General features: G+C 40.7%; 1 protein-coding gene across 6 annotated transcripts in view; it reads left to right on the top strand.

The window, feature by feature from the left end:
- The window catches only part of SBF2 (SET binding factor 2), a 382,686-nt gene that overhangs the window by 315,324 nt on the left and 51,784 nt on the right, over nt 1–15,578 (top strand). For all 6 annotated transcript variants that reach the window (XM_059708873.1, XM_059708876.1, XM_059708875.1 and 3 more), the window contains 4 exons: nt 2,329–2,456; nt 3,823–3,998; nt 6,658–6,803; nt 11,918–12,116. In XM_059708873.1, the coding sequence (XP_059564856.1) occupies nt 2,329–2,456; nt 3,823–3,998; nt 6,658–6,803; nt 11,918–12,116 (649 nt within the window). The remainder of the gene's footprint in view (nt 1–2,328; nt 2,457–3,822; nt 3,999–6,657; nt 6,804–11,917; nt 12,117–15,578) is intronic.

Raw genomic sequence — 15,578 nt, 5'->3', positions numbered from 1 at the left:
AACACACACAAACAATTCTGGGCCCAACTCTCAAACATTGAATTCAAATCTGACTTAGGATTCTAAGAATAGGAGACGTAGACCTCTGTATTTTTAAGCCCCAGAAGTGCTTGTGTTGCCTACTGAGGACTGGGAACCATTGGGATAAATAGTCACTAAAGTTCTTTCCTCTTCTGATGTTACTCATCCCGCAGCAATTGATGAGTACCTATTTAACTATGTGCTATGCATTTTGTTAAATGGTGGGATTCAGACCTATAAAATGTAGTGTCTTTAAAATCTCACAGTTGGCCCAGCTGGTGTAGCTTAGTGTTTGAGCGTCAACCCAGGAACCAGGAGGTCACAGTTCAATTCCTAGTTAGGCCACATGCCCAGTTGACGGCTCGATCCTCAATATGGGGCATGTAGGAGGCAGCTGATTGGTGATTCTTTCTGATCATTGATGTTTCTATCTCTCCTTCTCCCTTCCTCTCTTTGAAATCAATTTAAAAAAACACTTTTTAAAAAATTTCACAGTGCATAGAATCAAGATGGTTCATTATCTTTTTTTTTTTAATATATCTTATTGATTTTTTACAGAGAGGAAGGGAGAGGGATAGAGAGAAACATCGATGAGAGAGAAACATCGATCAGCTGCCTCCTGCACACCTCCTGCTAGGGATGTGCCCACAACCAAGGTACATGCCCTTGACTGGAATCGAACCTGGGACCTTTCAGTCCACAGGCCAACGCTCTATCCACTGAGCCAAACCGGTTAGGGATGGTTCATTATCTTGATCATAAAATATTGTTTACTATATAATAAACAAAAAGTACATAAATTTTAAATGAAATAGGAATAGTCATGCTCATTTTGAAAAAGAATGAAAATAGAGCAAAATTTCTCAGCCTTCTCCTGTCATATTATTATACATAAATTACATTTGTATCTATAAGCATATGTATTTTTTAAAGAAATTAAGTATCCAGTACTTATAATTTTTTTATGCTATGACTTTTGTGAGTTCGGTGGCCATAAACATACATACTGGACATATAAATATATGAGACTGTTGGTCATTTAAATTGCTCTAATTTATTTATTTTAAACAAATCAATAGCATACTTAGTGTGAAAGCTTATATTGTCCTCTTGTTTTATCCTGTCAGTTTGGGGGTTAATTTCACATTTAGGAAAATTCTTATTATCAGATAAAACCTTTTTATCTGCCTCTTTTAGTTTATTTCTCTTTTTAAATTTCTAACTTAATATGTCTCCTTCAATGACACACAGAAATCTGATCATTTTACATGTGTTATATAAGTTTGTTTAATACATCCATGAACTTAAATCCTATGTACATCCAGATTTTGTTTAGCCTCTAGGTATGAGCTTAACATAAGAGAATAATCAGAATTTTCCAGGTTAGGAATTGATAGATCCAAGGAATGAGAAATTCTGCTGATAATGAGTGGATAAGTATATGGGCACTTAAGTCCCTTAAACCTGGTTCAGGTCTCACCCCGTCTGCTCACTAGCTGAGAAGCCTTGCCTATTGTTGCTCCTGTGCTGTTGCTGGTGCGGCTGTCTCAGATCCATACTTACAATCTCTTCAAAGCTCCCCTTCCCTCTCACTTCCTCCAGGAATCATTCCCTAGCCACCTAACATGCAGACATCTTCGCCCTTTCTACAGTATTGAAAGCCTTGCTCCTTCACACACAGGAGCTAATTCCATGTTGTATTCTGTGTGTGACTCCTGTCCCACGGGGAACTGTGAGCTCACGTGGGACACTTCTTTTAGAGACCCATCTCCATAACTTCAGATAGTTTATAGTTATTTATATTTTCCTTTTTTTGCTTTAATACGTAAACTCCTAAAAATCTTGGTCCTAAGCCTGCCACGGGCACATGCATGTAGTACAGTACCTTTTCCCACCTACAGATGCACACTGAAAACCTTTTCTCTTTTGCTTTATTCTTACATTAAATATCATAGATGCCTTTTCAATATTAAAGATACTTCTGTTTTTCTGTGTAAAACCTACCCTTCCTATAAGATTGCCTTAAACCAAGGATCTTGTATGGAATGCAGAGGCGGGGGAAACAGACTGAAGGCAGGCAGGCTGTGCCCGTTTCTTCCTTCTGGGGAAGAACTGTGTCCTGGGAGTCAGCGCCACACAGTAACATTAATGAATGTGATTCTGCATCATGCGTTTCTCCCACTGCATTCCTGAGCGCTGTGCTCTCCAGAGACACTTCCCCAGCAGAGTCTGGTGTGGTGAGCAGCAGGGACTCTGGACATGAGCAGTAATATGCTGTTGCTGAACCCAGGTCTTGTCTTCCTGTAGTTGGTGAACAGACAGTTATGCGAAGTTTCCCGATCGCCTCCATCACCAAGGAGAAGAAGATCACAATGCAGAACCAGCTACAGCAGAACATGCAAGAAGGACTGCAGATCACATCCGCATCTTTTCAGGTATTAAGAAAGGGAGCCATTCTATTTAAAAGTTTTCTGCAAATGATGTCACGGCCACTTTCTGTGGTCATGTGGTTAGTGGCTAGTGGATGAGGAGGATCAGAAGGTCCAAGAGGGTAATCTTCAAGGCTGCAAACACATGAATCATCTTGGATTTAATCCCTCATTTCCTGAGCCCTGTGGCCAACTCAGAGTACCAGCAGATTATCTGTCAGTACTTAGTGATCTTAGAAATTCAGGTGCACAGTTGACTCTTGTTCTCTGCCAAGTCAAGCCTCAGTTTGTGTGTGAAGCCTTCCTATAGAAAGCAATTCTCTTGGCTTCTGTTTCAGAAGGAAATGCTTTATGGCTCTTCTGCGGAAGAAGTAAAGTTCTGATCATTACGGCGAGGGCTGAAGTACTCTGGGTACTAAGTCACCCCTAGTAAAGCGTAGGCTTTTCCAGGGAGCTCTGAATATCAGAACTGGCGGAGTTACTGATGCAGACCAGTCACTGGATGAGTGGTCTTTCCTTAGTTTTTCCCGTTGCTATTCTTCATGCTTTGTCTCAGATTTCCAAGGGCTCCAATTCTTCCCTCATTTCTTCCAGTCAAGGAGCCCTCCCTTTTCCTCCATATGCTAATTGGGAAATATGAGGCCGAAGGTCTCTAGGCTCCAGACCTTCTCCCATCATCCGAGATTGTGACTTCCTGGGGATTTCTTCACTGCTCCAACTGCTAAAGGGCTCTAAATTAGAATGTTGCCAGGCTATGCTGGTTAGGATTCTAGTCACACTGAATTTTTAATTAGGTTTATTGTACCTGTATGTAGGAAGAGACCTGGTTAGGTCATAGAGAAGGACATGTTTCTACTTCAGCTACTACAAGTTAATTTCTCTATCTCATCATAGAAAAGGTAGTCTGAAAGCAACCTGACTTCACAATACATGATTTTTCTTGCCAACTAACCATCTATGTCAATTAAACCTCCCTGTGCCATAATTTTTATTTTTAAAATTAAAAATTTTTCCAGCTGATGTGGTTCGGTGGTTGAGTATCGACCAATGAACCCAGGAAGGAGGTCACGGTTCAATTCCCAGTCAGGGCATATGCCCTCGTTATGGGCTCAGTCCTCAGTGTGGGACATGCAGGAGGCAGCCAAAATGATTCTCTCTCATTGATGTTTCTATCTCTCTCTCCTTCTCTCTTCCTTTCTGAAATTAATAAAAAAATATATATACATTTTAAATTGTATTGCATGATATCCAAGGTCCCTTCAACCTCCAAACTCTTGCCATTTAATATTACTATTTACTGTTAAGTAATTTTGGGAGAAATTATCTGGGAATCCTTAATGCTTCCAATGCATTTAATCTCTTTTGTCTCCAGTTGATTAAAGTAGCATTTGATGAAGAAGTGAGTCCCGAAGTAGTAGAGATCTTTAAGAAGCAGCTGATGAAGTTCCGATATCCTCAGTCCATTTTCACCACTTTCGCCTTTGCTACTGGACAAACTACTCCGCAAATAATTTTACCCAAACAGAAAGAAAAGAACACTTCCTTTCGGTAAGAAGACAGTCTGGTTTCCTCATTTCAGCCTCCCCTCACTGGTCGTTGGGGAAGTGGCCTGTCCTTTGGGTCAAGGTGTGAAGACTGCTCTTTCCATTTGCCACTGTGTCAAGCCCGTTGGACCAAGCTCAGAAAGCAGAATTGGTATATGTAACAAGTTTCAAAAACTAAAAGCTGCAAGAGGCTTGACTCTCATGTCTATTGCTCATATGCAGTTTTAGAATGTGAAATTCTCTTTTCCCTTTTTTCCATATTGACCACTTTCTAAATGCCTTTGAGCAATCCATTCAGTTTTCATTAATATCCAGGCCTAGTAAACCGTTTTGCTTTGATCTAAAGATGGGAGCCTTTATTTTTCCTTTTTATTTTTTTGTAACTTTTTGTTTTGATACAACTTCAAAATTTACCGAAAAGTTACAGCCTAGTACAAAGAATTCCTGTATACCCTTTAGCCAGCTTCACAATTATTTATACTTTGATCCATTTTCTTTATCCTTTTCTCTCTCATATGTATTTTTTCTAAACCATTTGAGTTACATACTTAACGCCTCTTTATTCTGTCTTTCCTAAGAATAAAGACATTATTATCTCACCTAACTACCGTACAGTAATCACAACCAGGAAATTTAATTGGTATAGAACTTTTATTTAACCCATAGTCCACGCAGTAAAATTAATTCAAATTTTGCTGATGATCTTTTGTAACTACTCATTTTTCCTAGCTGGTATAGGATCCAATCCAGGATCCAGCATTGTATTTTAGTTGTCATATTTCTTTAGTAGGAACCCTTATTTTCTGTTGAAAATTTTAGGAATTTATGTTAAACTTAAATTTCAGTTATGACAAAATAGCAATTGCTTTAAAATTTTCTTTAATTAGTGATAAAATACAGGGGCTTTCATCATTAATTATCTGGAATTTGGGTATCTGCCAATAAAAATTACATATTAGGGGCTACTCTGCAGACTTTGGAGAAGAAAGCTTTTCCTTTGCCTGAAAGTGAGGTAGGCTGGGCATTATAGAAGAGTTGAGGTTCCAGACAGTGTATCGCTTCTCAATTGCATAGATAGCCACCTGTACCACTGACAGGTGATAAGTGAAGGAGACCACACATATCCAGGTATAAATGCTGAAGCATGAACAGCTTCCTGAGTATCTGAAGGTGAAACAGGCATCTTGTCTTCGCACTGTGGAGTCACAGAGGAGCCTTTGACATTCACTATCCCAGCCCTCAGTGGAAGAAACAAAGCTTGTATGATGTTTTATGTTTAGAAACTGTCAGGGGAATTACATATACATCTATATGTAAAGTTAAGCTTATTATATCAAGTTTATATTATCCAGCTACAAAAAGAGATATAGCTATTTAAAATTTTTTAATATTTTAGAATTATCTATATATATAAAACAGAGATATAGCTCTAATTAGAAAAATTTTTCAAAACTCCCATTGAATTTAAGTTATACCTGAAGTGATTCACAATTGGCTTTAATTTAGGAAACATCAGTATTTTGTGATTTCTAACAATTATCTAAGAAATGTTTCATAACCCTCAGATTTACATTTCAAATGACAAAAGACAGGTCTAGTAAAACTATTTTACAACAAAAGAATCCTTACCACTTTTCACTGAATGGCAAGAAAACACAAAAAGAGTTGTGTTCTTTGTGGTAGAGAAGAATATAACAAAAAACAACCAAACACAAAACCTTCATCTCAATGTGATTATTTAGGAAGCAGGTTATTTGTTTAATTCCCTATATTATAAATACTCTGTACCCAGATTTTCTATCAGCAAAAAAATAAAATACTCTTAGGTCCATGTGACTTGCATACTAGTTTCCCTTTGATTAAAGCCGATTCTCAAAAGGATGCTCAAATGTCTGATTTCTTATTTTTTTCTCCTCTCAAAAAGAAGAATATGCCGAAACCGGTTTGGCTCAGTGGATAGAGTGTCGGCCTGTGGACTGAAAGGTCCCAGGTTCGATTCCGGTCAAGGGCATATACCTGGGTTGCGGGCACATCCCCAGTAGGAGATGTGCAGGAGGCGGCTGATCGATGTTTTTCTCCCATCAATGTTTCTAACTCTCTGTCTCTCTCCCTTCTTCTCTGTAAAAAATCAATAAAATATATTTTTTAAAAAAGGGGGGGGAATAGTATTACTCTTTTTATATCTGTAAAGGTTTACAGTATCAAAGGTAGGACACCAGTCAGCACTTAAAACATTTAAGAAGTAAGGTGTCACCAACTATAACTCATCTGATCCCAAAGAAAAGCCTGTGACTTAGCAGAGAGTTTGGGTCTGCAGGAGGCACAGGCTGGCTTTCCTTTGGGACTCCCACAGGCACCGTTTGTGGGAACTGGTGGAGATAGTGGGTGGGCAGCCAGGGAGGATTGGGGGCATGCTTGACCAAAAAGCCAAACTCTAGGTTCTTGCACTTTTGCCTAAAACCGTGTCCTGATGACAGTGTTTTATTGAAAATTAGTCCGCTATGTGTAAAAAGAAATCTCAAGGAGGAGAGATTTAGTGAGGGTCTGGACAAAACTAGTAGCTGTGGGAATGGAGAAGAAACAAGTTGATCTATGCAGGTATAAAAAATATAAGTGGTGTCTTCAGATTGAATTGACATTCTCTTTCATTTTATAACTTGTAGCACCTTCTCCAAAACGATTGTGAAAGGTGCCAAAAGGGCAGGGAAAATGACAATTGGGCGTCAGTATTTATTGAAGAAGAGAACAGGGACCATTGTGGAAGAGAGAGTGAGCCGACCTGGATGGAATGAGGAAGATGACATATCTGGTATGTGAGAACCTGTTTTTCCTTCATGAATCAGTTTTATTCGTTCTCCATATAAGAATAAGAGACTAAGACATAGTTGCACTTAAACCTGACTCACAAAAGCTTAGATCTCATAGGAAGATTGGAGGCACTTACCAGCTTCTTAGAACTGAAGAAAAAAAATTATTTTCCCAATATTCCATTACTCATTTAAAATTGATTAAATTATACTTCTCCTTTACTAAATCTTTGGCTCTGATTGGCCATGGTTATGTGGGTCTCACTAAAGGGAGAAAGAAAGAAACCCCACTGCATAGGAAATTTAGTTATAAAGTAGTCCCTGTACCTCATTGTTATGGAATAAGAATAAGAATATAAGGACATTAGATATCTGAAGTTGAAGATTTTGAGTTGTAGTGAGTATATTGTGGATGCTCTTAATCAAAATGGATGACCTAACCCGGGTGGCATTGCTCAGTGGTTGAGCATCAACCTCTGAACCAGGAGGTCACAGCTCAATTTCTGGTCAGTGCACATGCCCAGGTTGTGGGCTTGATCCCTAGTGTGGGATGTTGGAGGGCAGCCAATCAATGATCCTCTCTATCATTGATGTTTCTATCTATCTCTCCCTGTCCCTTCCTCTCTGATATTAATTTTAAAAAAATTTTTTTTAACGGAGGACCTAAGATAAAGGGACTCTTAGATGATTTTTTTTAAAAGGTGGCTGCTAAATATTTAAAAGGGAAGAATCTGAAAAGCTGAGATACCTCTTGGTCAAGAATATAGAGGCAGCCCTGGCCGGTTTAGGTCAGTGGTTAGAGCATCAGCCCTCAGACCAAAGGGTCTCATGTTTGATTTGCGCTCAAAGGCACGTATCTTGGTTGCAGTTTCCCTGGCCCTGGTAGGATCACATGTGGGAGGCAGCCAATCCATGTGTCTCATGTCAATTCTCCCCCCCCCCCACCCCCCACCCCCGCCTCCTCCCTCTCTTCCTCTCTAGAAATCAATGGAAAAAATATCCCCAGGTGAGGATTTTAAAAAAAGAATGTAGAGGCAGGAAACCAGTAGCAAACCAGTGACTATTTTCTAGTCCTTAACCCAAAATCAAGTATGCTTATGGTATTAACACTAGAGAGAATTTGATCTAATAGAGAGGCAGGATACCATTGCACCCTTTTCCTTCTCAGGATTAGAATCAATCACCAGTGCTTATATAACAATAAGAAACTGCCGGGGTCCAACCCCAGCAGGTCCAGGGGTCCCCAAAGGTGTGGACGGAGTCGGCGAAGAAGGAATGACACGGAGACAGCGTTCAGTTGATCAGCAGCCTAGCCAGGATCTCTAGCCCGGATCTCCAGAGAGGTTCTGCTTCGGATCTCCAGCGAGGTTCTGTAGCCATGTTCCCTCGCTAGGTTCTCCAGCCAGGTTCTGTCCAGGCTCTCCAGTCAGGTTCAGTGTCCAGGTTCCAGTCAGGTTCTCCTGCCAATCTCTGTAGTCAGGTTCAGTCCAAGATCTTTTGCCATGTTCTCTCCAGCGAAGTTCTTCTGTCTGTAGGTTCTGTGTAGGTTCTGTCTTCTTGGCTCTCTTCTAAGTTCTGTCTCCTGAGTTCTGTGTCTTTCTGTCTTGTTACAACTGTATTTATACCAGTTGATTCAATCCTATCAATCTCTATTACAAAGGTTAGGGCGTTTCTTATCTCCATTCCAGGGAGAAAAGATTATGTAGTTTAAGCATGATTGTTCGTAGTTAAAGGGATTAATTACCCGCCTGGCACTTAGTTGAGGGGTTTTATTCCCTCCCTAACTTCAGGGGAAAATCCCTACCTGGGGATTCAACCTTTCTCGGAGAGGTGACTTTGGTTAAAACACAGCGCCAAGAAGGTGAGCAAACATATTAAGAACCGTATGCCATATATGCCAGGTCCCTTGAAACAGCAAGGATGGACCGGCTCCCGGCAAATTCCCCCTTTTTTATTTTTTAAAAGCAGGCATTAAAAAGAAAAACCTCAAATGCTCTCTTGTATCCATTTTAAGAGTAGGATTGGCACTTTCCGCTATTACCTGAGTCCTGATCTATCACCCCAGGGAGAGCTTGCCAATCCTGCACTTTCCCGGGGTGGAAAGGCTGCAGTGGGGTTAAGGATAAGGCTCCTTGGGCCTACCTTCTCCCATGCCTCTACATTTACCTTTCCGGCACCTTTCCTTCCTCAGAAAAGCATGGACGTATTTCTTGTATAAAATGTTCTGTCTGACTGGGAGTAACCTTAATTCCTCTGCTAACAAGCATATATGTTAAAAGATCAATACGGAGTCTTTTTTCTTTAGACTCAGTATGGCACATCTTCTTAATCTAAAGATCAATACAGAGTCTTCTTTCTTTGGACTCAGTATGGCACATCTTCTCAATCTAAGTTCTGTACTATCCACCTTCTTACCCTATTTATCCTCTATAGGGGGGTCTGTAGCACCCTGGTGGAGTCCTATCCGTCCCGAGTGTGGGGTTCTCAATGGGGGGGGCTTACCTAAGGGAATCCTGTTCCAGGGGTTCCCAAAGGTGTGGACGGATTCGGCGAAGACTATCCACCCTCTTCCTACGGTGGAGTCTGATCCGTCCCGAGTGTGGGGGTTCTCAATGGGGGAGGGGGGCTTACCTAGGGGAATCCTGTTCCAGGGGTTCCCAAAGGTGTGGACGGAGTCGGCGAAGACTATCCACCCTCTTCCTACGGTGGAGTCCGATCCGTCCCGAGTGCAGGGCGCTTACCTAGGGGTCCCTGTTCGGGCGCCAGAAGCCGGGGTCCAACCCCAGCAGGTCCAGGGGTCCCCAAAGGTGTGGACGGAGTCGGCGAAGAAGGAATGACACGGAGACAGCGTTCAGTTGATCAGCAGCCTAGCCAGGATCTCTAGCCCGGATCTCCAGAGAGGTTCTGCTTCGGATCTCCAGCGAGGTTCTGTAGCCATGTTCCCTCGCTAGGTTCTCCAGCCAGGTTCTGTCCAGGCTCTCCAGTCAGGTTCAGTGTCCAGGTTCCAGTCAGGTTCTCCTGCCAATCTCTGTAGTCAGGTTCAGTCCAAGATCTTTTGCCATGTTCTCTCCAGCGAAGTTCTTCTGTCTGTAGGTTCTGTGTAGGTTCTGTCTTCTTGGCTCTCTTCTAAGTTCTGTCTCCTGAGTTCTGTGTCTTTCTGTCTTGTTACAACTGTATTTATACCAGTTGATTCAATCCTATCAATCTCTATTACAAAGGTTAGGGCGTTTCTTATCTCCATTCCAGGGAGAAAAGATTATGTAGTTTAAGCATGATTGTTCGTAGTTAAAGGGATTAATTACCCGCCTGGCACTTAGTTGAGGGGTTTTATTCCCTCCCTAACTTCAGGGGAAAATCCCTACCTGGGGATTCAACCTTTCTCGGAGAGGTGACTTTGGTTAAAACACAGCGCCAAGAAGGTGAGCAAACATATTAAGAACCGTATGCCATATATGCCAGGTCCCTTGAAACAGCAAGGATGGACCGGCTCCCGGCAAGAAACAATCACCAGTGCTTATATAACAATAACAAGCGTCATCTTTAGAGAGATCAGTCCATTTTAGTGTGGATACCTACAAGCTTGCTTCTGGGGGCAATGAGAAGGCTCACTATTACTCAAGTGACCATTTGTTGGAACCCTGGCCTCTGCACAGGCACATGGAAAGCCCTATAAAATTATTGCTTCCCATCATTATTGACTCTTCTAATTCAAAGATTTTATGATTTCATGGAACAAAAACTATTATTCTACTAGGGGTCCCTCAGCCCGGCCTGCACCTTCTCACAATCAGGGACCCCTCAGGGGATGTCCGACAGCCGGTTTAGGCCCGATCCTTGGGGATTTGATCTAATCCCTTTAGTCGGACATCCCTCTCACAATCCGGGACCGCAAGCTCCTAACCGCTCACCTGCCTGCCTGCCTGCCTGCCTGCCTGCCTGATTACCCCTAACCACCTCTGCCTGCCTACCTGATCGCCCCTAACCGCCTTTGCCTCAGCCCCTGCCGCAGCGGCTTCGTCCAGAAGGACATCCTGAATGATGTCCAGAAGGTCGTTCAGCTGTCCAGTCTAGTTAGCATATTATGCTTTTATTATTATAGATGATATTCCACCAAAAGACCAAATTATATATTGCTCTTTTGCTCCTCTAAAAATAAAAGGCAACACAAAACTGATACCTGACAATATTTTTACATTGTGCAGTTCACAAACTAATATCTATAGTATTTATAGGGATGAGCTGTTAGGTTTTATTCTTTTAATGGAAAAGAGCCATAGTGTTCCCTTTGACATTATAACTTTGAGTACATTCCCAAAAACTTTGAAAGCTTAATTTGACCTCTCTTACTTTAAAAATAAATAAGAAAGTAAATTCAGACAGTTTTTAACAATGGATTTTTTTTTTTTTTTTTAGTTAGAACATGCAGTACCAATTAGGAATGTTGGTGTGTGTGTTTTTTAATCCTCCCTAAAATACTTGATTATTGGGTAAATTCTTCCACATCTAAAATCTTAAAGGATTCTGTAACCTGTGATTGCAAAATTATGAGGGAGTTTTTCATGTATACCACATCCTCTGACAAAAATATTTCCAAAAAAATGTATAATTTCTTCAGACCTCTCTAAGAAAGGTCTTTTCCCACTATTGAACTTCTACTTAATCTAGAAACTTCTAATAAAAGTTTATGCTTTGAAAAGTTAACTGAAACCCTGGTGGTGAATTTGTGTCGTGCTCATATTAAAGATTAATTTTACTGATGGGTTGGCCTCTGACAAAGTTGAGTGTTTATTCTATAGAGTCCTAAATAGAAATCACTACACGTTGGCATTAATAAGCAAGTCTGACTGAAACAAAACTATAGTAATGAATTCAAAATTGTATTGTTTTAGACATTTTGAGTTAATTCTGCTGACATTTTGAGTCAGTTGAGCTCCTGGTATTTTATTTCTTGACTATTCATTACTGTTCAAATTTGACCATAATGCTTCCCCCTAGAAGTTACATGTTTGGTGATATGCATAGACCTGTGGCCTTAATATAAACCTCCCTTGGTTTAAGGATCCTCTTCTCCTTGGAGTTATATCATTTTTTTAAAAACCTGTTTCTGCCATCACAGTTTCAGATGAGAGTGAACTCCCCACAAGTACCACTCTGAAGGCCTCTGAGAAGTCTACAATGGAACAGTTGGTGGAAAAAGCCTGTTTCAGAGACTATCAGCGTTTAGGTTTGGGAACCATAAGTGGCAGCTCTTCTCGCTCAAAACCAGAGTATTTTCGAATCACAGCCTCCAACAGGATGTATTCACTCTGCCGGAGGTAAGTGTGTCCCTGGGCTCCAAAAGGAGACCTTTCTTTTCTTCCATTTGAGTCTTAAATGGGCTAATTGCATCATAGCCCAGAGAGAGAGAAATGTGTGATAAAGGGACACTTTATGAAGCATGAGCAAGCACCTCATTGGCATTCTTGGAAGTGCAGTTACATCACTGAACAGTGCCTATATCAGATTAGAAAGTAACGTAACAGTAGCTCATGAATTGCCCTTATATGTCTTTTCCCAATTGCCTCTCTTCTAGCATGTCAGAAGATGACCTGAAGTAAGAATAGGAGTTGCCCAGGCAGATAGGAAAGATGAAAGTCTGCTATTGGCCAGCGGTCTACAGACTTTTTCTTCAAAAGACCAGATATACATATTTTCAGTTTTGCAGGCTGTATGTTCTTTGATTGCAACTTCTCAGCTGCCACAAAAGCAGTGTGGACAGTGAGTGAGTGAATGGGCAGAGCCAGTTTTGGCCCACAGGCTGTAATTTGCTGACCCAAGAGTAGACAGGGCTTTCTCATGCTGTCTAATTAGAATATCTTCAAGGGATATTACTTAAAGAATGTAAATAAGCACATTTTCTTTTTTTCTATTCTTACCTCTTGCTGTTTGTATATCTGTTAAGCCCTATGCCATGGTTTATATTTTTAAAACTGTATTTCCACCATCCACAAATTCAATCATTCTCAAGTTCTTGGCATCTATAAATTCCTGGTTTGATTAAATAGAATAATTCTGTGAAAGCACTTTGTAAATTGTAAGCCTTATACATATTTTAGAAAGTTGTCTTAATATTACTATTAGTTGCAACCCCACTGTTCTTGAAGAACTATAAATATCTCATTATATATTTTTATTGTTTAATATCTTTTTATTGATTTCAGAGAGAAGAAGAGAGAAGGAGAGAGAGAGAGATAGAAACATCAAGGATGAGAACGCATCATCAATCGGCTGTCTCCTGTATGCCCCCTACCTGGGATCGAGCCCACAACCCAGGCACATGCCCTGACCAGAAATCAAACCAGCAACCTCTTGGTTCATGGTTTGATGCTCAACCACTGAGCCACACTGGCTGGGCTATATATATCTCATTTTAAATGATAATTTAAGTTTACAAATACTACCAATGTGAAACTTGAAAAACAAGTTGAGAATATAGTTTGCAATTTGGGCCAAATAGAAACAATTGCATTAAGTGCTGGAAGGTTGTGATTCTGTTGAGTATGCAGTAATTTTCCTGGGTACTTTGTCCTTCTAACTAAATTCTCTGTGTAGATTAGTGTAAGTGATAGCATCAGGGTGTGGTGTCCTGCTGTTGGGGAAGCTTGCTATCAAACTCGTGCCTGCCAGTGAGAAAACAGCCCTCATTTATCATTTCAGTCTGTCAGAATGAAATAAAATTTTAATAGACCATTTGTTAGAACACTTGTTATAAAGCATTTATGGTGATATAAAACAATATATAAACCTCATGTTATATATTGGAAGAAAATGGAATGATAAACAAATAATCCCAAAGAAGGCAAGAAAGGAGAGAAAAGAAAACATAGAACAGATGGAACAAATAGTAAGGTGGTAAATTTAAATTCAAATATATTTGTAATTATATTACTTTTAAATTGACTAAATGCTCCAATTAAAAGTAAAAGATGCTCTAGCTGTTTTGGCTCAGTGAGAGAGCGTCGGCCTGCAGACTGAAAGGTCCTGGGCGTACCTTTGCTGGGCTTCAGGCTCAACAGTATGTGCCTCAGCACTAGTGGGCATCCAGCTGTCACTCCAGCCCAGGCCTGGGAGCAGGGAAGTTTAGACCTGTGTGTAGTGGAGCTTGGTATGTGGTGCTCATGTCCCATGGAAGGAGGGGACAGGCCACAACAGGGGTGAGGAGGGAAGGGGTGCACTGGTTCTTTCCCAGTTAGAAACGGCCCCAAAGCCATTAAGCAATACTCCCTTATCTCATACACAAAATCAGTGTGTCTAGAAACAGGGTTGAGGGGAGGGGAAGGGGGACGAGGACAGATGTTAAAGTGGAGTTAGAAATAGGGGCCCTAATAATGGAACTGCTTTTCCAGTCTTCATGGATGATTATGTCCACAGCCAGATTTCTCTTCATCAGTTTGTGGGTTAGAGAGCACAGCCTGCAACTTCAGAGTGCTCCCAAGGTACCTCCTAGTCAAGTATGGAAAGTTAATCTGGCTTTCACTTCAGTCATTGAAGGTTATGATTTACACCACCAAAAACCGGATTTCCTCTCCTTCCTCTCAGCACTGGTTTATATCAAGATAAGGGATTAGAAGTTCTGGAAATAGATAGTTGTAGTGGTTGCACAATATTGTAAATGTACTTAATGTCAACGATTCATACACTTACAATGGTTAACATGTTAAATGTTAGGTATATTTTAACACAATAAAAAAAGAAAGATACAGAATTAGAGATTGGGATGTTATTAATAAGAAATCTCTTTAGTGTAATATCTATATACATAAAAGCCTAAACGACCTTTATGACAGAACGACCGGAACGACTGGTCGACCAGTCGGCATGACACGCACTGACCACCAGGAGGCAGACGCCCAATGCAAGAGCTGCCCCCTGGTAGTCGGTGTGCTCCCACAGCCAACCTCCCATGACTGGCCAACCTCCCTGGTCCCTCCCCCCATCCAGCAGGCCCTGGCTGGCAGGCCCCGGCCAGCCCAGCCCCAACCGGGACTGGGTGAGATGCCCAATAGGCCCTGATCGCCTGCCAGGCCTAGGGACTCTACCCATGCACAAATTTCATACACCAGGCCTCTAGTTTCTAAATAAACTAAGAAAAGAAATGACTCAGAAACCTGCCTCTCTTCTTACACTTACTAACCTATAAAAGCAGGGTACTCTTGTCTGTGTATTTTCCCAGCATCACATTTTGTAATTATATGAGCTAGTCTTCTTAAAACATTATTAACCTGTAGTGTTGATAAAATATTTAAACTTGTTTTGACATTTGAACATACTGTTCTCATACCAAAAAATCACTTGGTTTTATTTTTAATCCTTTCACCATATCAGGCAGTCTAATATTAGTGTACTCTATTCTCTCATCATTTCAGCCGTCTAATGAGGTGACAGTTTGACTTGTCATTCTCATAAAGTTGATATTGATATGTTAATCTTTATTTCAAGTTGATGAAAAGTCATGTATAAGGCAAAGAAGATAATCAGTTTAGCGGGAGTCTTTTAAATACTTCTACATAACACTTTTCTTTTTTAAGCTAAGATTATTCAGCAAAAGTCTGCAGTATCAATGAAAGGAGCTATTTCCAAAAAAGAAAGAAAGAAACTACAGATTAGTGGATGAGATAGCTGTTTCCACCATGGAGGCCTTTTCTGCTTAACTCCTGAAGAACTGAGTTGAAACTGAGTTCCATGTTTGAAATATGTCTTACCCTTAACCAGTGTTTCTGAATCTTAGAAAATGACTA

The sequence above is a fragment of the Myotis daubentonii genome, chromosome 9 (genome assembly GCF_963259705.1).
Source record: "Myotis daubentonii chromosome 9, mMyoDau2.1, whole genome shotgun sequence".
Taxonomy (NCBI): Eukaryota; Metazoa; Chordata; class Mammalia; order Chiroptera; family Vespertilionidae; genus Myotis; species Myotis daubentonii.
Note: the sequence above shows the minus strand (reverse complement) of the source record. Positions and strands in the feature narration are given on the sequence as shown.